The sequence below is a fragment of the Amblyraja radiata genome, chromosome 43, assembly GCF_010909765.2.
Source record: "Amblyraja radiata isolate CabotCenter1 chromosome 43, sAmbRad1.1.pri, whole genome shotgun sequence".
NCBI classification, from domain to species: Eukaryota; Metazoa; Chordata; class Chondrichthyes; order Rajiformes; family Rajidae; genus Amblyraja; species Amblyraja radiata.
The window spans coordinates 11,442,461-11,466,508 of record NC_045998.1 but is presented as its reverse complement, the minus strand read 5'-3'; the positions used below and the strand labels follow the sequence as shown (position 1 = coordinate 11,466,508).

Below are 24,048 nucleotides of genomic sequence, written 5' to 3'. Positions count from 1 at the left end.
TGCTGCACCATTCGATCATGGCTGATCTATCCTTGCCTCTCGACCCCACTCTGTTGCTGTCTCCCCAGAAACTAATCAAGAAGCTATCCATCTCCGCTTTAAAAATATCCATTGACTTGTCCTCAGGCTCGCCAACTTTCCCCCCACTCCCAAATAAGGGACAAAAGGTCAAAATACGGGACAAATTCCCCCAGGGCAATTCGTTGACCGACTGGGCCGTGTCTGGGTGAATGATGAGTTGGCCCCGGGTGCTGGACTGTGCACACAAAGCCCAGCCGGCGGGCCAGCTGAGGAGTTTTGGCCCGGGGGGGCCGCCCGCACAGTCCGGCGCTCCGTCCAACTCACGATCGGCCGTGAGAAGGAGGGGTGTCCGCGCCCCTTCCTCACTCCCAGTATAACTTGCGCAGCTCGTCCCAGAAGAAGAGGCTGAGGACGGTGTGTGGGCCCAGCCTGAAATAGGAGGCCCCAGTTCCCTTGTACAGGCCCGACAGGCCTTCCTTCCTCACCGTCTTAGCGAAGCAGTCCAGGTTGCTGCGGTAGAACAGGCCCTGAGGAAGAAGAACCATGAGGGAGAAACGTCAGCGGAGTTTGGAGAGAGAGAGAGATACAGCGCAGAAACAGGCCCTTCGGCCCACCAAGTACATGCCGACCAGCGATCCCTGCACATTAACACTATCCCACACTCGAGGGACAATTTACAATAAATGCGAGAGGAAACTGGAGAACATGCAAACTATGTACAGACAGTACAAGGGGGCAGGATTATAATTGACCCAGCGGTAGAGTTGCTGCCTCACAGCACCGGAGACCCGGGTTCCATCCCGACTATGGGCGCTCTCTGTACAGGGTTTGTACATTCTCCCCGTGACCTGCGTGGGTTTTCTCTGAGATCTTCGCTTTCCTCCCACACTCTACAAACGTGACTTGGTATAAATGTAAATTGTCTCTAGTGTGTGTAGGGTGGTGTTAATGTGTGGGGATCGTTGGTCGGCGCGGACCCGGTGGGCCGAAGGGCCTCTTTCGAAACTAGACTAAATTATAGGAGCAGAATTAGGCCATTAGGCCCAGCAAGCCTACTCCACCATTCAATCGTGGCTGATCTATCTCTCCTTCTCAACCCCATTCTCCTGCCTTCTCCCCGTAACCCCCGACACCCGCACTAATCAAGAATCTATCTATCTCTGCCTTAAAAATATCCACTGACTTGTGGCCTCCACAGCCGTCTGTGGCAAAGAATCCCACAGATTCACCACCCTCTGGCTAAAGAAATTCCTCCTCATCCCTTCTAAATGTGCATCCTTTTATTCTGAGGCTGTGCCCTCTGGTCCTAGACTCTCCCGGAGATCGAACCCGGGTCTCTGGCACTGTGAGCCAGCAACTCTGATCGACCAGTTCTATGTTCTATCCAGGAGATGCGGAAGGCCTTGGCGAGTGTAGGAGGAGGAGAGACACAAAAATCTGGAGTAACTCAGGGACAGGCAGCATCACTGGAGAACTGAGACAACGGAACAATCCTACCACAACCAGAGAGCGGTCCTGAACTACTATCTACCTCATTGGTGACCCATGGACTATCCTTGATAGGGGACTTTGCTGGCTTTACCTTGCACTAAACGTTATTCCCTTTATCCTGTATCTGTACACTGTGGACGGCTCGATTGTAATCATGTATTGTCTTTCCGCTGACTGGTTAGCACGCAACAAGAAGCTTTCCACTGTACCTCGGTACACGGGACAATAAACTAAACTAAACTGTAGAAAAGAAATAGGCAACATTTCGTTCTGAGAGTCAGGGGAGAGGGAAAGAGGTAAATGGCCTCTGAGTTTTGGTCTCCTTGTTTGAGGAAGGACATTCTTGCTATTGAGGGGGTGCAGCGTTGGTTCACCAGGTTAATTCCCTGGATGGCAGGACTGTCATATGATGAAAGAATGGATCGACTGGGCTTGTATTCACTGGAATATCGAAGGATGAGAGTGTTTCTTATAGAAACATATAAAATTCTTAAGGGATTGGACAGGCTGGACGCAGGGAAAATGTTCCCGATGTTGGGGGAGTCAAGAACCAGGGGTCACACACAGTTTAAGAATAGGTGGTAGGCTATTTAGGACTGAGACGAGGAAAAACTTTTTCACCCAGAGAAACATAGAAAATAGGTGTAGGAGGAGGCCATTCGGCCCTTCGAGCCAGCACTGCCATTCATTGTGATCATGGCTGATCGTCCCCTATCAATAACCCGTGTCTGCCTTCTCCCCCATATCCCTTGACTCCACTAGCCCCTAGAGCTCTATCTAACTCTCTCTTAAATCCATCCAGTGACTTGGCCTCCACTGCCCTCTGTGGCAGGGAATTCCACAAATTCACAACTCTCTGGGTGAAATTTTTTTTCTCACCTCAGTCTTAAATGGCCACAGAGTTGTGAATCTGTGGAATTCTCGGCCACAGGAGGCAGTGGAGGCCAATTCACTGGATGTTTTCAAGAGAGAGTTAGATTTAGCTCATAGGGCTAACGGAATCAAGGGACATGGGGAGAAAGCAGGAACTGGGTACTGATTCTGGATGATCAGCCATGGACATATGCTGGCTCGAAGGGCCGAATGGCCTACTCCTACACCTATTTTCTGTGTTTCTATGAGTCTAGTTTTGGTCTGGCTGACACACATGGAGCGTGGAGTAGGTGCGTTACTGTAGGAGGGGATTTAGTGTTATGTCTCTACCCTATTTCTGACTTTACTCAGACAGGCTCACGAACAAAGTAAAACAGCTCATAGTTCGACAAGCTGCTGTATTAGAGGCTTTATCAATGCTCCTCAAACTGCGGAGCTTCCTGGACAATACAGCTCACACCCCCTCCGTGACACACACTGGTCAACCCGAGGAGCACCTTCAGCCACAGGCTGGACCCACCAAGATGCAGCACAGAACGCCACAGGAGATCATAGAAACATAGAAACACAGAAAATAGGTGCAGGAGTAGGCCATTCGGCCCCTCAAGCCTGCACCGCCATTCAATATGATCATGGCTGATCATCCAACTCAGTATCCCGTACCTGCCTTCTCTCCATACCCCCTGATCCCTTTAGCCACAAGGGCCACATCTAACTCCCTCTTAAATATAGCCAATGAACTGTGGCCTCAACTACCTTCTGTGGCAGAGAATTCCACAGATTCACCACTCTCTGTGTAAAAAATGTTTTCCTCATCTCGGTCCTAAAGGATTTTCCCCTTTATCCTTAAACTGTGTGTGGCCCCTTGTCCTGGACTTCCCCAACATCGGGAACAATCTTCCTGCATCTAGCCCGTCCAGCCCTTTAATTATTTTGTACGTTTCTATAAGATCCCCCCTCAATCTTCTAAATTCTAGCGAGTACAAGCCGAGTCTATCCAGTCTTTCTTCATATGAAAGTCCTGACATCCCAGGAATCAGTCTGGTGAACCTTCTCTGTACTCCCTCTCTATGGCAAGAATGTATTTCCTCAGATTAGGAGACCAAAACTGTACGCAATACTCCAGGTGTGGTCTCACCAAGACCCTGTACAACTGCAGTAGAACCTCCCTGCTCCTATACTCAAATCCTTCTGTGACCTTGAGGCAAAGTCTGTTTTGCTGTTTTCACAATGTTCTATGTTCTATCGTGCTTCCCCAGTATGTGAGCTCTGGGGTTGCCGATGTTATAACCTCCTCAACTTCCTTGTAATGTTGAATGTTACCGAGAGTATTTACCTTTCCCTGCTGGTCCACGGGTTGGTTGTAGAGGCGGGTGCTGACCACATCAAAGGGTGCGATGGCCAGTACGGTGAACAGGCTGCTGACCATGCCGGCCACTAGTGGCTCCAGCGGGCTGCCCGGCGGGATGAGCTGCAGGGAGAGGGGGGGGAGGATTAGCGGTGGGGTTACACGACACTGCAGTGGAGCTGCGACCCACTCCTCCCCTCTCCCCTTTAGAGATACGGCGTGGAAACAGACCCTTCGACCCACCCCGACCAGCGATCCCCGCACACTTAACACTATCCTACACACACTAGGGACAATTCACACGTACACCAAGCCAATTAACCTACAACCCTGCACGTCTATGGAGTGTGGGAGAGGAAACTGAAGATCTCGGAGAAAACTCACGGGGAGAACGTGCAAACTCCACACAGACAACACCCGTGGCTGGGATCGAACCCGCGGTGAGGCAGCAACTCTACCGCTGTGCCACCGTGCCGAAAATTGGTGCCTTTTTCTTTTTACTTCGGGATTCCATCATCTGTGGCGTTTAGGTTTTAGCAGCCCGCCCTCTCCTGCCAGGAGGGAGAGTCTCGGACCAGAGGGCACAGCCACAGAACTAAAGGACGTTCCTTTAGGAAGGAGATGAGCAGGAATTTCTTCAGCCAGAGGGTGGTGAATCTGTGGGATTCTTTGCCACAGACGGCTGTGGAGGCCACAAGTCAGTGGATATTTTTCAGGCGGAGATAGATAGATTGTTGATTAGTGCGGGTGTCAGGGGTTACGGGGAGAATGGGGTTAGGAGGGAGAGGTAGATCGGACGTGATAGAATGGCGGAGTAGACTTGGCGGGCCGAACGGCCTAATTCTGCACCCATCACATGACCCTACGACCCACCCCACCGCTCGGGGCCCCTCTCACCTGCATGTCTCTGGTCAGCTGTTTGGTTTCGGAGAAGGTGGCGAGCTGCACGGCAGAACCCACCATGACCCTCGGCACGGCCGAACTCGAGCCGCGCCACAGACCGGTGATCCCGTGCTGCCGGTAAATGGTCATCAACGCGTGCAGCATTCCCTGAGGGAGGAAGGGAGGTGGCTTTCCGTTAGTTTCGTTCACAGTTGAAAGAAAGATATCGTTTCGGACGTTGCAGTCTGAAAAAGGGTCTCGGCCCAAAACGTCGCCCGTTCCTTCTCTCTGGAGATGCTGCCCGTCCCGCTGAGTTACTCCAGCATTTGGTGGGAGCGGGGGTGGAAAAAAAGCCTAACAAGTGATATTCGTTACAGTTTTCAGGCTGCTGCACCTTCTTCCCGAAGGCAGGGGGGAAATGGGAGCGTGGCCAGCGTGTCAGAAGTGGTCCTTATCTGGGCTGCCACTGCCACAGCAAGCCAAGATCGAAATCAGACCTGTCGTCACAGACACACACACACACACACACACACACACACACACACACACACACACACACACACACACACACACACACACACACACACACACACACACACACACACACACACACACACACACACACACACACACACAAGACAGGTGCAGGAGTAGAGGCCATTTGGCCCTTCCAGCCTGCACCGCCATTCAATATGATCATGGCTGATCATCCAACTCAGTATCCTGTACCTGCCTTGTCTCCATACCCCCTGATCCCTTTAGCCACAAGGGCCACATCTAACTCCCTCTTAAATATAGCCAATGAACTGTGTGGCCTCAACTACCTTCTGTGGCAGAGAGTTCCACAGATTCAGCACTCTCTGTGTGAAATATGTTTTTCTCATCTCGGTCCTAAAAGACTTCCCCCTTATCCTTAAACTGTGTGACCCCTTGTTCTGGACTTCCCCAACATCGGGAACAATCTTCCTGCATCTAGCCTGTCCAACCCCTTAAGAATTTTGTAAGTTTCTATAAGATCCCCCCTCAATCTTCTAAATTCTAGCGAGTACAAGCCGAGTCTATCCAGTCTTTCTTCATATGAAAGTCCTGCCAACCCAGGAATCAGTCTGGTGAACCTTCTCTGTACTCCCTCTATGGCAAGAACGCTGGTCGCAGTGGGGGGTCGACATATAGTAGAGAAGTTAACGACATTTTAATCTGAGAACTGTTGTTTGTAAGGTGACAATGGCAGTCTTGATTTTGTTAATTCTCTGTGATAAAATCATGAGAGGAATAGATCGGGTGGATCCATTGATCACACTAGTTCCATGTCACGCCACTTTCCTATCTACTCCCTACACACTCCCTACAGAGAGAGGTTGAGCAGGCTGGGTCTCTATTCCTTGGAGCGCAGGAGGATGAGGGGGTTGATCTTATAGAGGTGTACAAAATCATGAGAGGAATAGATCGGGTAGACGCACAGAGTCTCTTGCCCAGAGTAGGTGAATCGAGGACCAGAGGACATAGGTTTACAGTGAATTAAGGGACAAAAGTTTAGGGGTAACATGAGGGGGAACGTCTTTACTCAGAGAGTGGTGGCTGTGTGGAATGAGCTTCCAGTGGAAGTGGTGGAGGCAGGTTCGATTCTATCATTTAAAAATAAATTGGATAGGTATATGGACGGGAAAGGAATAGAAACATAGAAAATAGGTGCAGGAGTAGGCCATTCGACCCTTCAATATGATCATGGCTGATCATCCAACTCAGTATCCTGTACCTTCTTGCCATACCCCCTGATCCCTTTAGCCACAAGGGCCACATCTAATTCCCTCTTATGGAATGGAGGGTTATGGTCTGAGTGCATGTAGATGGGACTAGGTGAGAGTAAGTGTTCGGCATGGACTAGAAGGGCCGAGATGGCCTGTTTCCGTGCTGTCATTGTTATATGGTTATATGAAGGGGGAAAGATTTAATAGGAATCTGATGGGTAACTTTTTCACACATGGTGGGTGTATGGAACAAGCTGCCAGAGGAGGTAGTTGAGGCTGGGACTATCCCAACATTTAAGAAACAGTTAGACAGGTACATGGATAGGACAGGTTTGGAGAGATATGGACCCAACGCGGGCAGGTGGGACATGTTGGTCGGTGTGGACGAGTTGGGCCGAAGGGCCTGTTTCCATGCTGTATCACTCTATGACTGTATTTGTGTTTAGTTGAATAAAAGCTCTTTGTATTTTTTTAAAAGGGCAGGGACTGGACAGGTTAGACACAGAGTGAAGTTCCCTCTACACTGTCAATAGACAATAGGTGCAGGAGTAATAATAATAATAATACATTTTATTTATGGGCGCCTTTCAAGAGTCTCAAGGACACCTTACAAAAATTTAGCAGGTAGAGGAAAAACATGTAAGGGGAATGAAATAAATAGTAGAGACATGACTAGTACACAAAGTAAAGACAGAATTCAGTTCAAAACACAATATGAGGCAATTAATGCACAGATGAAAAGGGAGGGGGACGTGGGGCTAAGGATAGGCAGAGGTGAAGAGATGGGTCTTGAGGCGGGACTGGAAGATGGTGAGGGACACGGAATTGCGGATCAGTTGGGGGAGGGAGTTCCAGAGCCTGGGAGCTGCCCTGGAGAAGGCTCTGTCCCCAAAACTGCGGAGGTTGGACTTGTGGATGGAGAGGAGACCGGCTGATGTGGATCTGAGGGACCGTGAGGGTTGGTAGGGGGAGAGGAGGTCAGTGAGATATGGGGGGGCCAGATGGTGGAGGGCTTTGTAGGTGAGGATCAGGATTTTGTAGTTGATCCGGTGGGAGATGGGAAGCCAGTGAAGTTGTTTGAGGACTGGAGTGATGTGATGCCAGGATTTGGTGCGGGTGATGAGTCGGGCGGCTGCGTTCTGGACCAGTTGGAGTCGGTTGATGTAGGTGGAGCTGATGCCAAGGAGAAGTGAGTTGCAATAGTCCAGTCGGGAGGAAATGAAGGCATGGATGAGTCTTTCAGCAGCGGGCGGTGTGAGAGAGGGTCTGAGTTTGGCGATGTTGCGGAGATGAAAGAAGGAGGTTTTAATGACATGGCGGATGTGAGGCTCAAGGGAGAGGGTGGAATCAAAGATCACGCCAAGGTTGCGGGCCTGGAGTAGGCCATTTGGCCCTTCGAGCCAGCACCGCCATTCAATGTGATCATGGCTGATCATCCCCAATCAGTACCCCGTTCCTGCCTCCTCCCCATATCCCCTGACTCCGCTATCTTAAAGAGCCCTATCTAGCTCTCTCTTGAAAGCATCCAGAGAACCTGCCTCCATTGCCCTCTGAGGCAGAGAATTCCACAGACTCACCACTCTCTGTGAGAAAAAGTGTTTCCTCGTCTCCGTTCTCACACACACTCTGGGTAGGGACAGCACGGGTTAGATGAACATAACACACGGGAGATTTCTGTTACCGACTCAGTCTCCGATGATGAAAGCAAGCTAGAACTCGCTAGAATTTAGAAGATTGAGGGGGGATCTTATAGAAACTTACAACATTCTTAAGGGGTTGGACAGGGTAGATGCAGGAAGATTGTTCCCGATGTTGTGGAAGTCCAGGACAAGGGGTCACACAGTTTAAGGATAAGGGGGAAATCCTTTAGGACCGAGATGAGAAAAACATTTTTCACACAGAGAGTGGTGAATCTCTGGAATTCTCTGCCACAGAAGGTAGTTGAGGCCAGTTCATTGGCTCTATTTAAGAGGGAGTTAGATGTGGCCCTTGTGGCTAAAGGGATCAGGGGGTATGGAGAGAAGTTGGCCTGTTGGATGATCAGTCATGATCATATTGAATGGCGGTGCAGGCTCGAAGGGCCGAATGGCCTACTCCTGCACCTATTTTCTATGTTTCTATCTGATCCAAGGTAGACACAAAATGCTGGAGTAACTCAGCGGGTGAGGCAGCATCTATGGAGAGAAGGAATTGGCGACGTTTCGGGTCGAGACCCTTCTCTCCATAGATGTTGCCTCACCCGCTGAGTTACTCCAGCATTTTGTGTTTACCAGCATCTGCAGTTCTTTCTTAAGTATCTGAACGATCTCTTAAGTTTCTGATTCACTTCCTCTCAGGAACATCCTCCTTAAACACATTCCGATACTAAACTAACTGGGCTCTGAGTCATTGGTCACAGGCTCCAACTACCCCCCACAGAGAACATTGGTCTCGGATTCAGCACCGTTCAGGCTCCTCAGCTCAACTGGCCCATACTGCCCAAGTTGCCACATCGACACTAGTCCCACCTGCCTACTTTCTAGTCCAGATCCCTCTAAACCTTCCCTTTAAACCTGTACCCGTCTAGATGTCTTTAGTCCCAGCCTCAACTACCTCCCCAGGCACCTCGTTCCACACACCCAACACCCTTTGTGTGAAAAAGGTTCTCCTTGGGTTCCTATTAAACCATTTCCCCTCTCACCTTAAACCTATGTCCACTGGTTCTTGATTCCCCTCCTCTGGGTAAACGACTGTGTGTGTGTGTTCACCCTATCCATTCCCCTCATGATTTTATATATCTCTATAAGATCACCCCTTGTATAGTTGTGTGTGTGTGTGTGTGTGTGTGTGTGTGTGTGTGTGTGTGTGTGTGTGTGTGTGTGTGTGTGTGTGTGTGTCTGCATGTGTGTGAGTCTGTGAATCTGTCTGAATAATCTGTGTGTGTGAGTCTGCATGTGTGTGTGTGCGTGAGTCTGCATGTGTGTGTGTGTGTGTATGCGTGAGTCTGCATGTGTGCGAGTCTGCATATGCGTATGTGTGTCTGTAAATCTGTGTGTGTGTGTGTCTGTATATGTGTGTGTGGGTGCATGTGTGTGTGTCTGCATTGGTATGTGTGTGTGTGTGTGTGTCTGCATACGTATATATGTGTGTGTGTGTGTGTGTGTCTGTATATGTGTGTGTGAGTGCATGTGTGTGTGTCTGCATTTGTATGTGTGTGTGTGTCTGCATACGTATATGTGTGTGTGTGTGTGTCTGCATAGGTATGTGTGTGTGTGTGTGTGTGTCTGCATACGTATATGTGTGTGTGTGTGTGTCTGCATGGGTATGTGTGTGTGTGTGTGTGTGTGTGTGTGTGTGTGTGTGTGTGTGTGTGTGTGTGTGTGTGTGTGTGTGTGTGTGTGTGTGTGTGTGTGTCTGCATACATATGTGTGCGAGTCTGAGTGTTGTGTGTGTGTGCGAGCATGTGAACCAGACCACACCCTGGGCCTGGCCCCCACCTACCTGGTGCCTGTACTGATGTCCCACTGCTATCGTCGACTTAGACTGGGCCTGAAGGTGAGTCTTGACCTGCAACCACAAGAATGAGCGTCAGAAACACAGGGAGGTGATCATTTCCCCTCCCGTATCGCCCCTTCCCAAATTCAGCTAGCAATCCCGACTACGGGTGCTGTCTGTGCGGAGTTTGCACGTTCTCCCCGTGACCTGCGTGGGTTTTCTCCGGGTGCTCTGGTTTCCTCCCACACTCCAAAGACGTGCGGGTTTGTAGGTCAATTGACCAGTAAAATGTGTGTGTAGGATAGTGTTAGTGTGCGGAGTGGCAGGTGTAAGGCAGGAACGGGGTACTGATTGGGGATGATCAGCCATGATCACATTGAATGGCGGTGCTGGCTTGAAGGGCCAAATGGCCTACTCCTGCACCTATTGTCTATTGTCTATTAGCAATGAATGAAAGATCTGCAAAGAGTGACACCAAAAGGTGGGCTAACTCAGCGGGACAGGCAGCATCTCCTTGAATGTAATGTTTGTATTTAATCTATGAACCACTGTTGTTTGATATACTATTCTTACACCAATGTAAAGCACTTTGGCCAACGAGAGTTGTTTTTTAAAGTCAAGTCAAGTCAAGAGAGTTTATTGTCACGTGTCCCTGATAGGAGCTCGCAGGTCACAGGTTGGTGACCTGTTTTTCCGGAGCTCCCACGGCAACAGCTTTGTCCGCTGGACTGGAGGGCGGCAGCTTCGACCACCCCGGGCCGCGGAGTTCGAACCGGCCCGTTCGCGGAGCTCGGTTGAGCCACGGGAATGACTTATAGCCGTGTCCCACGGTACGAGTTCATTCCAAGAGCTCTCCCGAGTCTAAAAAAAAAATCAAACTCTTGGTCAGCACGGAGAATGAACGTAGCGGGCACGTCGGAGCTCGGGGACGTCTCTTAGCGCTAACGGCAGGTCCTCGGGAAGACTCGCTAACTAACGGCAGGTAAGCACGGGAAGACTGGTGAAGATTTTTCAACATGTTGAACAATGTCCACGAGAGCCCCGAGTACCGACGAGCGGCCATTACCGTAAATCTCCGAGTTTGAATCAGGGCAAACTCGGGGAAGAACTCTTGGAATGAACTCGTACCGTGGGACAGGGGTTTTACCATCACCCGGTGGGGTCAAAACATCGGAGGCCCGGATCGCCTCAGCGCAGAGGGAGAGCAAGGAGGGAAGAGACTAATGCCCCTGTCCCACTTAGGAAACCTGAACGGAAACCTCTGGAGACTTTGCGCCCCACACAAGGTTTCCGTGCGGTTCCCGGAGGTTGCAGGTGGTTGCAGGTAGTGGAAGCAAGTAGGGAGACTGACAAAAACCTCCGGGAACCGCATGGAAACCTTGGGTGGGGCGCAAAGTCTCCAGGGGTTTCCGTTCAGGTTTCCTAAGTGGGACAGGGGCAAAAAAGACTTCAAGACTTTTGCCTTCCATCACAGTGAGGAGGTGCCTGGTGGACTCACTGTGGTGGATGTTAAATTTGTGTTAAGTGTGTGTTTTTGTTATTTTTAATAAATGTATGACTGCAAGTGCAACAACATTTCGTTCAGACTGAAAAGTCTGAATGACAATAAAGGATACTTTGACTTTTGACTTTGGACAATGAAATTCTTACATAGAAACATAGAAAATAGGTGCAGGAGTAGAGGCCATTCGGCCCTTCGAGCCTGCACCGCCATTCAATATGATCATGGCTGATCATCCAACTCAGTATCCCGTACCTGCCTTCTCTCCATACCCCCTGATCCCTTTAGCCACAAGGGCCACATCTAACTCCCTCTTAAATATAGCCAATGAACTGTGGCCTCAACTACCTTCTGTGGCAGAGAATTCCACAGATTCACCACTCTCTGAGTGAAAAATGTTTTTCTCATCTCGGTCCTAAAAGACTTCCCCCTTATCCTTAAACTGTGTGACCCCTTGTTCTGGACTTCCCCAACATCGGGAACAATCTTCCTGCATCTAGCCTGTCCAACCCCTTAAGAATTTTGTAAGTTTCTATAAGATCCCCCCTCAATCTTCTAAATTCTAGCGAGTACAAGCCGAGTCTATCCAGTCTTTCTTCATATGAAAGTCCTGCCAACCCAGGAATCAGTCTGGTGAACCTTCTCTGTACTCCCTCTATGGCAAGAACGCTGGTCGCAGTGGGTGGGTCGACATATAGTAGAGAAGTTGACGACATTTTAATCTGAGAACTGTTGTTTGTAAGGTGACAATGTCAGTCTTGATTTTGTTAATTCTCTGTGATAAAATCATGAGAGGAATAGATCGGGTGGATCCATTGATCACACTAGTTCCATGTCATGCCACTTTCCTATCTACTCCCTACACACTCCCTACAGAGAGAGGTTGAGCAGGCTGGGTCTCTATTCCTTGGAGCGCAGGAGGATGAGGGGGTGATCTTATAGAGGTGTACAAAATCATGAGAGGAATAGATCGGGTACTCGCACAGAATCTCTTGCCCAGAGTAGGTGAATCGAGGACCAGAGGACATAGGTTTACAGTGAAATAAGGGACAAAAGTTTAGAGGTAACATGAGGGGGAACTTCTTTACTCAGAGAGTGGTGGCTGTGTGGAATGAGCTCCCAGTGGAAGTGGTGGAGGCAGGTTCGATTCTATCATTTAAAAATGTGTGAAAAATGTTTTCCTCATCTCGGTCCTAAAAGATTTCCCCCTTATCCTTAAACTGTGTGGCCCCTTGTTCTGGACTTCCCCAACATCGGGAACAATCTTCCTGCATCTAGCCTGTCCAACCCCCTTCTTGTGCTATATAATATAATGTGCTATGTAAATAGAAATTGACTTGAAGAGATGGATTTCAATCTCTATATGAATGAATGAATGAATGAATGAATGAATGAATGAATGAATGAATGAATGAATGAATGAAGTAAATAGAAATTGACTTGAAGAGATGGATTTCAATCTCTATATGAATGAATGAATGAATGAATGAATGAATGAATGAATGAATGAATGAATGAATGAATGAATGAATGAATGAATGAAAACTTTACAATACTCTATACAATACAATACAATGTATTTGATGTCATTTGAACCTCATTGAAGTTCAAACGAAATGTGTCAGTGGAGCAGAGGGAAGGTACACTCACCATGTAGAGGGGGCTGACAAGGAGTGGACCCAGGACTCCGGACACTGCTCCGGCCACGGTGCTCTTGGCCACACTCGCCCGGCCGGCGGTGCGGGTGTAGCCGGCGGCTTCCAGCAGTGAGTACGATCCCAGGCGGATTCCGTTCATCCAGAACTGGTAGAGCAAGCCGGGCAAGAGGCCCCTCTGTAGAGCCAGCACCCCGTCAGTCCTGCAGATGGTCAGCGCGGCGTGGAAGACGTTGCGGTAATGCACGGTGTACGAGCCGCGTCCCTTTAACTCTCCCTGCAATTGCATCCTCGTCTTCACCACCTCTAGAGGGTTGGTGAAGATGCAGGCAGCGCTGGCTGCTGCACCGCCTAGGAGGAAATCCATGTGTGTGTGTGTAGAGAGAGACACACACACACAGACACACAGACACAAAGATCCTATAAGATCTTTGCACAGACACACTGGTAGCCCTCCGGCTGCCAGTAGATGCTGCAAATGCATTGCGAATCTGATGTGAAGCCGCGCCCAGCCTCCCTCCCACCCACTCTGGATCTGACAGGCACCATCTGTGGGGAACATGCATAGATAGATTAGCAATGTCACAACATTTTGAGATTTAAAAAATCAAGTCTGTAATTTATCCCATCAGATAAAGCATAAAAAGAAGTTGAATTTCACTTTGAAGGTACACAAAATTGCTGGGGAAACTCAGCGGGTGCAGCAGCATCTATGGAGCGAAGGAAATAGGCGACGTTTCGGGCCGAAACCCTTCTTCAGACTCACTTAATTTCACTTTCATATCTTCAGTATTCAAAAAGTTATGGCAATTTTCATACTCTGAACATCTATGCATCGGAACGCCTGTTGATGTTTAGTAGAGAGTAGAGTGTTTAATTTAATTTGTTCATGATATATGTTTTTTATTTCTAGTTATTTGTTGTTATTTGTACTGCACACTGAATGGACACTGGTTGAGCAACGTTTTTTTGTTTCCTCTGGGTATGTGAGTACTCAGGTAATGACAATAAAGATATACTGATACTGATACTGATACTGAAATTGGCATCTTGTTCCCTATTGCTTTTTCATTGACTTAACACAAAAGCTGTGATCGAGGCCATTTAAAAGCCCATATCTTTCTTAAAAATTAAGGGAACTGAAAGAAATGTTCAGTTATTATAGATTGAAGCATTCTGAAACAAATACGAAACAATCTTACTTAGATGACTTAAAATTAAAGCATATAATTAGTTAGTTACCTAATTGTAGCTAATTACAAAATTCAATTACTAGATCTAAACATCTATCCATTTCTTAAGAATAGATTAACATTTTTAAATAGCCTAAGTGTCCAAATAACATTCACACAAGAATTCAGAATATAACATAATTTTAAAATCTCATTGTCATGGGTTTATAGGCCAAATGGAAGGAATTTAATGTTTAATTCCTGTAAATTAATGGCCATTTAAATCAGCTTGCGAGTGGGATTTTCTGGAACGGGACCATTTGGAACGTTGAGGTTGTGGTGATTTTAGTCCCCCATATCGGCAGCAAATACACTGCCGGTTCTTCGGGGGAAAAAATCACCGTTTCGCAACTTAAAATGTGAATTAAATGCATCTTAAGAAACACTTTTATACATAAAAAGAAACTACTTTATTTTACCTGTCCCCTACGTAAAATCCGTCCCCGTTGTCGGCATTGACGGCTTCAGGAGCTGATTTTAAAATCACTCCTGCCATTAACTTGTCGGGCAAATTTTTTTAAAAAACACACAGAACGGCCGTAGGAACGATTCTTTAGCAAAATCTTGCACTCCAACAAAATATAATCCAGGACCAGGACCAGAAAACCACGTTTTAACCCCGCTCCCCCCCTCAAACGCGCCAAAATCGCGCACACGGCCAGTAGCAGAATTACAACGCCGCTGAAGGTAAGTATTGTAACATACCTAGTTGTATGTTCTCCACAGATGCTGCCAAACCCGCTGAGTTACTCCAGCACTCTGTGAAACGTCACCTATCCATGTTCTCCACAGATGCTGCCTGACCCGCTGAGTTACTCCAGCACTCTGTGAAACGTCACCTATCCATGTTCTCCACAGATGCTGCCTGACCCGCTGAGTTACTCCAGCACTCTGTGAAACGTCACCTATCCATGTTCTCCACAGATGCTGCCTGACCCGCTGAGTTACTCCAGCACTCTGTGAAACGTCACCTATCCATGTTCTCCACAGATGCTGCCTGACCCGCTGAGTTACTCCAGCACTCGGTGTCTATTTTTGTAAACCAGCATCTGCAGTTCCTCGTTTCTACATCTACATGAGTATAATGGGCCTGTCCCACTTAAGGAGGCTGTCCCACCTGGGCGACCTTATTGGCGAGTTTAGAAGACTTTGAAAAAATGACATGTCATTCGACTGTTGAAGACTAGCTGCGACTAACTTCGGGAAAATTGGACACCGAATAGTGGAGAGTGAAGACGACCTCCTTCGATCTACTTCGACCTCCCTTCGACTATGTTGAAGTCTATCTACGACTACGTTTGACTACCTTCGATTACCTACGACTAACATGCCGACCTACTACGATTAAACCTACGAGTAAAAAAAGTGTCGATTTTTTCCATGGCGGCCTTTTTTTACTCGCGGGCATTTTTTAACATATTGAAAAAACCCGCCGCGACCTAGCTGAGGCCTTGAGTACGCGGAGACCACTCTCGAGCATGAAGGAGAGTTACGAAGACCTCCTAGGACCTCGTGTTGAACATGCTCCGAGTATGCGTCGAGGGAAAACTCGCCAGAACTGGCCGTTAGGTCGCCTAAGTGGGATAGGCGACTGTCGGAGACTATGCAGTCGCCACATGTTCGCGGGTGGTTGCCGGGGAGTCGCCTTCATGGTCGTGAGGAGTTCCCGCTTCCTGGGAACTAGTCACGGCCTCATTATGGTCGCTGCGATTTTTACAACATGTTGAAAAATTAGCGGCGACTAGAATGAAGCCGCCATGGAGAATAGCGAGGATTCTCGTGCCGCAGGTGGCTTGCCAGGAGGTTCTCGTAGGTTGTAGCCGGTGCTGACCGGTGAATTTCATTGGCTCATTGGGGAATAAAAAACGTAAGCAGTAGTTTTCAGAACCAAGGATAACTGACCGGTAATGTTCAATGTCCGCCGAGCTTCACAGCGATGCGTGTGTGTGTGTGTGTGTGTGTGTGTGTGTGTGTGTGTGTGTGTGTGTGTGCGTGTGTGTGTGTGTGTGTGTGTGTGTGTGTGTCCACTCTGACAGTCGCCAATTTTTCAGGCATGTAGGGTGCAGAATGTAATGTCACAGCTATAGAGAAAGTGCAGGTAAAAAAAGTGCAAGGGCTGCAATGAGGTAGGTTGGAAGATCGGGAATATCTGTTCATCACTAATTGTTTATAAATATGTGAAATAACATTGTTATGTGCTATTAAAGTTGCCAGGGGTAAACGGGACGAAAAAGGTTGGGAATCCCTGCTCTAGTCAGTGTCCCCACCACAATAAAACATCCGATCTATGTAATAGTCTAACAAGAGGCTTATAAGGGGATATGCAGGGAATGGAGGGATGTGGATTAAGTGCAGGTAGAGGACATTAGTCATCATATGTAGCATGGACATTGTGGCCCGAAGGGCCTGTTCCTGTGCTACATTGTTCTATGTCCTATAGAGTAGTGTAACTTGGCATTATGTTCAACACAGACATCGTGGGCTGAAGGGCCTGTTCCTGCCCTGTTCTGTTCTATTTTCTATAGATTAGTTATCAGGCAACTGAATCTTCCTCTCGTCAGCTGGAGTGCGGTCATGACCACCCACCGACCGGAATGAAGACCATCAAACAAGCTTTAATTGGTCTAAAGGAGGGTCTCGATCCAAAACGTCACCCATTCCTTCTCTCCAGAGATGCTGCCCGTCCCGCTGAGTTACTCCACTTCGGTGTAAACCAGCATCTGCAGTTCCTTCCTACATAAAACAACCAGGGGAATGTTTTCTTTAAAGTTAGCAAAAAGCTCACTCCTAAAATTATTAAGTTCTGCCGTGCAGAGAAGTGATAGATTTGCATTTACAAATAATCAATGGAAGAAATGCAAATATCAGTAGCAGGCTTGTAGAAGATAGACACAAAGAGCTGGAGTAATAGCCCTGTCCCACGGTACGAGTTCATTCCAAGAGCTCTCCCGAGTTTAAAAAAAATCAAACTCTTGGTCAGCACGGAGAATGAACGTAGCGGGCACGTCGGAGCTCGGGGACGTCTCTTAGCGTCAACGGCAGGTACTCAGGAAGACTCGCTAAGGGTAGGTAAGCACGGGAAGACTGGTGAAGATTTTTCAACAAGTTGAAAAATGTCCACGAGAGCCCCAAGTACCTACGAGCGGCCATTACCGTAAATCTCCCAGTTCGAATCAGGGCAAACTCGGGGAGAGCTCTTGGAATGAACTCGTACCGTGGGACAGGGGTTTAACTCAGCAGGACAGGCAGCATCTCTGGAGAGTAGGAATGGGTGACATTTCGGGCCAAGACCCTTCTACAGACTCGAAGTCTGTACTGCTGGGAAGAAACAGCAGCATAGCACAGGAACAGGCCCTTCAGCCCCAAATACCCATGCCGAACATGATACCGAACAAGTTTAGTTTAGTCACGTCTTGTCAGATACATTGAAAAGCTTTTGTTGGGTGCACTCCAGTCAAAGACTGCATGATTACAATCAAGCTGTCCACAGTACACAGATAAAGGGTAAAACGTACAACGTTTAGCGCAGGGCAAAGTCCGATTACCCAGTGGTATGAATATTGATTTCTCTAACTTCAAGTAACCTCTGCACTCCCTCTCTCTCCATCCCTCCCCCACCCAAATCGCACCAGCTTCTCGTTCTCACCTAGCAAACAGCTAACAATGGCCTTTTTTCCCGGTTGCCCAACACTTGCTAACTCCCCCTCCTGTTCCCACACTGACCTTTCTGTCCTGGGGCCTCCTCCACTGGCAGAGTGAGGCCCAAATGCAAATTGGAGGAACAGCACCTCATATTCCGCTTGGGCAGCTTACACCCCAGCGGTATGAACATTGACTTCTCTAACTTAAAGTAGCCCTTGCATGCCCTCTCTCTCCGTCCCTCCCCACCCAAGTCGTTGTACTCGTTTCACTGTCGACTTGTTGAGTCTCACTGTCTGTAACTGGTTTTCACCTCGCCCACAGCTAACAATTGGCCTGTTTCCTATATCATCTTTACTTTTTTGCATACCTTTCATTCATTTCTCCACATCATCGTCTATATCTCTCCTTTCCCTCTCCCCTGAATCTCAGTCTGAAGAAGGGTCTCGACCCCAAACATCACCCATTCCTTCACTACAGAGGTGCTGCCTGTCCCACTGAGTTACTCCAGCACTTTGTGTCTGTCTTTGGTTTAAACCAGCATCTGCAGTTCCTTCCTACAGATATTGAATTAGCCTGGTCTACACTGCCCCTTACTGGTGCTATGATGTAATTGCAGAGCTTTTGAGTCATAGAGTGATACAGTGTGGAAACAGGCCCTTCGGCCCAACATGCCCACACCGACCAACATGTCCCAGCTACATTCGTCCCACGCGTGCGTTTGGTCCATATCCCTCCAAACATGTCCTATCCACCTACATGTCTAACTGTTTCTTAAACGTTGGGATAGTCCCAGCCTCAACTACAATAGACAATAGACAATACGTGCAGGAGTAGGCCATTCGGCCCTTTGTGCCAGCACCGCCATTCATATTTCACTTGGGCAGCTTGCACCCCAGCGGTATGAACATTGACTTCTCTAACTTCAAGTAACCCTTGCTTTCCCTTTCTCTCCATCTCTCCCCCCTTCCCAGTTCTCCGACGTCTGACGTCTGACTCCTCGTTTTCATTTTATCTGTTTGCTTCGGTGTCACCTTCTCCTAGTTACCTTTTCCTTCTACATTTCCCTTGATCTCCAGCCCCTTTAACTTGATTCACACCTTTACATCTCTATCTCCCTCTCCCATGATTCAGTCTGAGGAAGGGTCTCAACCCCAAACGTCACCCATTCCTCTATCCAGAGATGCTGTCTGCCCCACTGAGTTACTCCGGCATTTTGTATCTACCTTCGGTGTAAACCAGCATCTGCAGTTCCTTCCTACATAAAACAACCAGTGGAATGGTGTTCTGTAAAGTTAACCCAAGGTTAAAAAAAGCTCACTCCTAAAACTTCTTCAGTGAAGAGAAGTGATAGATTTGCATATACAAATAACCAGTGGAAGAAACGCAAATATCAGTAGCAGGATTGGAGAAGATAGACACAAAGTGCTGGAGTAACTCAGCGGGACAGGCAGCATCTCTGGAGAGAAGGAATGGGTGACGTTTCGGGTCGAGACCCTTCTTCAGACTCACTGTACTGTACTGCTCGGAACAGGCCCTTCAGCCCCAAATACCCATGCCGAACATGATACCGAACAAGTTTAGTTTAGTTTAGTATTGTCAATAGACAATAGACAATAGCTGCAGGAGTAGAGGCCATTTGGCCCTTCGAGCCAGCACCACCATTCAATGTGATCATGGCTGATCATCCCCAATCAGTACCCCGTTCCTGCCTTCTCCCCATATCCCCTGACTCCGCTATCTTTAAGAGCCCTATCTGGCTCTCTCTTGAAAGCATCCAGAGAACCTGCCTCCACTGCCCTCTGAGGCAGAGAATTCCACAGACTCACCACTCTCTGTGAGAAAAAGTGTTTCCTCGTCTCCGTTCTAAATGGCTTACCCCTTATTCTTAAACTGTGTGGCCCCTGGTTCTGGACTCCCCTAACATCGGGAACATGATTCCTGCCTCTAGCGTGTCCAAATCCTTAACAATCTTATATGTTTCAATAAGATATCCTCTCATCCTTCTAAACTCCAGAGTGGACAAGCCCAGCTGCTCCATTCTCTCAGCATATGTCAGTCCCGCCATCCCAGGAATTAACCTTGTAAACCTACGCTGCACTCACTCAATAGCAAGAATGTTCTTCCTCAAATTAGGGGGCCAAAACTGCACACAATACTCCAGGTGTGGTCTCACTAGGGCTCTGTACAACTGCAGAAGGACCTATTTGCTCCTATATTCGATTCCTCTTGTTATAAAGGCCAACATGCCATTCGCTTTCTTCACTGCCTGCTGTACCTGCATGCTTACTTTCATAGACTGATGTACAAGGACTCCCAGATCCCGTTGTACTTCCCCTTTTCCCAACTTGACGCCATTTAGATAGTAATCTGCCTTCCTGTTTTTGCTACCAAAGTGGATAACCTCACATTTATCCGCATTAAACTTCATCTGCCATGCATCTGCCCACTCACCCAACCTGTCCAAGTCACCCTGCATCCTCATAGCATCCTCCTCACAGTTCACACTGCCACCCAGCTTTGTGTCACGTATACCATGTCAGGTACATTGAAAAGCTTTCGTGGCTTGCAATCCATTCAAAGACTGCATGATTACAATCAAACTGTCCACACCAAAGATCCTCTAGCGAGCAAGATGGTCCACTCGACGATAAAGACGCAGTAAGGTCATGGGTAAACTTCAGCGCCATTTCCGTAACCGGCTTCCGTCTCCGCACTCGTATCCAAAGATCCGAGTCTGGCCCGGATCAGCACGGCTGGGACACCAGGGTGAAGTTGCGGGGAGGTTTACAATCTTTTTTTATTTAATGTTCATTTACAAAGTTAATTCCCGGGATGGCGGGACTGTCATACGCTGAGAGAATGGAGCGGCTGGGCTTGTACACTCTTGAGTTTAGAAGGATGAGAGGGTATCTCATTGAAACATATAAGATTATTAAGGGTTTGGACACGCTAGAGGCAGGAAACATGTTCCCGATGTTGAGGGAGTCCAGAACCAGGGGCCACACAGTTTAAGAATAAGGGGTAAGGCATTTAGAATGGAGACGAGGAAACACTTTTTCTCACAGAGAGTTGTGAGTCTGTGGAATTCACTGCCTCAGAGGGCGGTGGAGGCAGGTTCTCTGGATGCTTTCAAGAGAGAGCTAGATAGGGCTCTTAAAAATAGCGGAGTCTAATTGAACCTTTAGCTGAAAAAATTAGAACACACCCGGATATTTACAGTTATAATACAAAATATTCAAATAACAAAATATCCTTATATGCAGACGATGTATTACTGTATATCACAAAACCCCAAATCAGTATACCAAACATATTAAATCTAATTGAGGACTTTGGATCTTTCTCAGGATACAGAATAAACTGGAACAAAAGTGAAATTATGTCGATAAAACCGAAAGACTCAACACATCTCTTGAAATTCCCCTTTAAAATAGCCACAGAAAAATTTAAATATTTAGGAATTGAAATCACTAGAAACTATCACGCTATGTTTAATGCCAATTATAGCCCCTTACTTAAGAAACTAAATAATATAATTAAATTCTGGAAAACGCTCGCGATGTCTTTAATAGGTCGAATAAATGCTATAAAAATGATCTTTTTAACCACAAATCCTATATTTATTTCAATCAATTCCAATATATCTTCCAAAAAAGTTTTTCAAAAAACTAGACTCAGACATTACAAATTTTATATGGGATTATAAATCCCACAGAATACAAAGAGCACACCTTAGTAAACCAAAAGAGATGGGTGGTCTAGCGCTCCCTAACTTTATGTACTATAATTGGGCAGTAAATATTAAAAATATGATGCACCTGCTGGACAATTCTGCCCAGCAGGTGGACTGGATTGTAATGGAGAGAGAGGACTGCTCTCCGTGTAATACAGGAGTGACTCTCCTCTCACCAATGAATCTGAATAACAAAAATTATAATAAAAATCCAATGATACATAGCACAATTAGAACTTGGAAACAAATAAAACAGAATCTAAAACTAAGAAATCTATCTCTTTTAATGCCAATAGTAAATAACCCGTCGTTTAAACCTTCAATTATAGATAAATCATTTACACAATGGGAAAGAATGGGAATCAAAACGCTCGGAGACTTGTATGAATTAGGAAAATTATTATCATTTCAACAATTACAACTGAAATATAATTTGAAAAATAATCAATATTTTAAATATCTTCAAATCCGTGACTATCTGAAAAAATACACAAAAGACTATCATAACATGCCCCCAGACTTACTGGATGAAGCCATGAAGACAAAGGCTGAATCAGCAAATCTAATATCATACTTATACAACATTATTTTAAATATAGAAATACCTACAACCGATGGTATTAGAAGAGACTGGGAACAAGAACTAGCGATAAAAATTTCAAAAGAGAGCTGGGATAAACACTTAGTATATGTGCATAAATGCTCGATCAACGTACGACATACTCTAATTCAATATAAAACATTACATAGACTATATTATTCAAAAACTAAAATAAATAAACCTTTCGCCAATGTCTCACCCATTTGTGATAAATGTCAGTCACAAGAAGCTACCATAGCGCACTCTTTTGTTTTTTGTATAAAAATCCAAAAATTCTGGAACGAGATATTTGAAATCTTCACAAGATTATTTAAAATAAAACTTGTACCAAAAGCAGAATGGATCATTTTTGGAATATCAGAAGGTAACCCCGAATTAAACGTGTTTCAAAAGAACTTACTTAATTACGGGCTAATAATGGGAAAAAAGCTTATACTCAAATTTTGGAAAAATGCTCCAATACCAACAATAAAAATGTGGATTTCAAACATGTTCGAAACACCACACTTGGAAGAGATGAGACTCCTCCTAGCAGGCAAAGCAGACCACTTCCAAAAGACGTGGTCTGCATTTACGGAACTATTACAAGCATAAGGTGCAATAGTAATTTAAAATATAAATGGTACCAGGATAAAATAATTTTTTTTAAACACGGTTGGTATATCCTTTTTTGCGGAGTTTTGTGTTACAATAGAGCGATTGTTTTTCCTGTTTTTTCTTTTCTTTCTAGGGTCTTATTTCCTTTCTTTACTTCCTTCTCTAACTTCTTCCCTAAGGGGCTTTCTTTTCCCAACACTTTCCTGCACCTTCACGATTCTTGCTCACTTTCCTTACTTCTTTTATTTCTACCTTTTTTAAAGCTCGAAAAACGAAGTGGTACAACAAATGTAATAAGATATATGTGATGTGTATTACTGTAATTTACTGTACTTCTAATTAAAATAAAATAAAAAATAAAAAAAATAGCGGAGTCAGGGTATATGGGTAGAAGGCAGGAACGGGGTACTGATTGTGGATGATCAGCCATGATCACATTGAATGGCGGTGCTGGCTCGAAGGGCCGAATGGCCTACTCCTGCACCTATTGTCTATTGTCTATTGTTGTCCCTTGTCTAGTCTGAAATAAAGTTTATCATTTGATATAAAAATCTGGAGAAATATATATGTGTGTGTTATATGATTATATACATCTATATCACATTCATATATGTGTGTGTGTGTGTTCTTTCCTACACAATCTAATCAGTTGTATGCTTGCTGAATAAAACCATCCTTAAGTAATACGTCATTTGTTAATCTAGCTCAAAACAAATTTTATTTTGTAAAATACTTCATTTGGATAACTCCACCATTACAGACAGATCTCATTCCACTCTCTGGCTATTGGGAAACCATTTTATTGTTTCCATAGACACAAAAAAACACTAAGGAACATTGCATGAGTAGAGCAACTGGAATCCTAATATTGCTATTATTTTTCCAAATACTGCAGTTGTGAACAGTGTGATTAGATGAATTACAGAGTGCAAGTGTAATACAAACATCAACTCAAACACAGCACATAGAACCATAGACATAGACAATAGGTGCAGGAGTAGGCCATTCGGCCCTTCGAGCCTGCACCGCCATTCAATATGATCATAGCTGATCATCCAACTCAGTATCCTGTACCTGCCTTCTCTCCATACCCCCTGATCCCTTTAGCCACAAGGGCCACATCTAACTCCCTCTTAAATATAGCCAATGTACTGTGGCCTCAACTACCTTCTGTGGCAGAGAATTCCACAGATTCACCACTCTCTGTGTGAAAAATGTTTTTCTCATCTCGGTCCTAAAAGATTTCCCCC

The 24,048-nt window shown here is 46.3% G+C and overlaps 1 protein-coding gene across 1 annotated transcript; it reads right to left on the bottom strand.

Moving 5' to 3' along the window:
- Positions 1–367: 367 nt before the first annotated feature.
- LOC116968051 (solute carrier family 25 member 35-like) lies at positions 368–13,400 on the bottom strand. The gene is made up of 5 exons (XM_033014673.1): positions 12,989–13,400; positions 9,844–9,909; positions 4,631–4,783; positions 3,722–3,856; positions 368–548 (listed from the first exon to the last, which is right to left on the bottom strand). The coding sequence occupies exons 1-5, from the start codon at positions 13,358–13,360 to the stop codon at positions 384–386; spliced, it is 891 nt and encodes a 296-aa protein (XP_032870564.1). The 5' UTR covers positions 13,361–13,400; the 3' UTR covers positions 368–383.
- Positions 13,401–24,048: the final 10,648 nt, after the last annotated feature.

What these genes read in the sequence shown, in the direction of transcription:
- LOC116968051 (XM_033014673.1), bottom strand. Translation starts at nt 13,360, where the DNA reads ATGGATTTCCTCCTAGGCGGTGCAGCAGCCAGCGCTGCCTGCATCTTC. An exon ending in TTGTCAGCCCCCTCTACATG is followed by an intron (nt 9,910 to 12,988) that starts GTGAGTGTACCT and finishes TTGTGGTTGCAG; the next exon opens with GTCAAGACTCACCTTCAGGC. An exon ending in GACATCAGTACAGGCACCAG is followed by an intron (nt 4,784 to 9,843) that starts GTAGGTGGGGGC and finishes TTCCTCCCTCAG; the next exon opens with GGAATGCTGCACGCGTTGAT.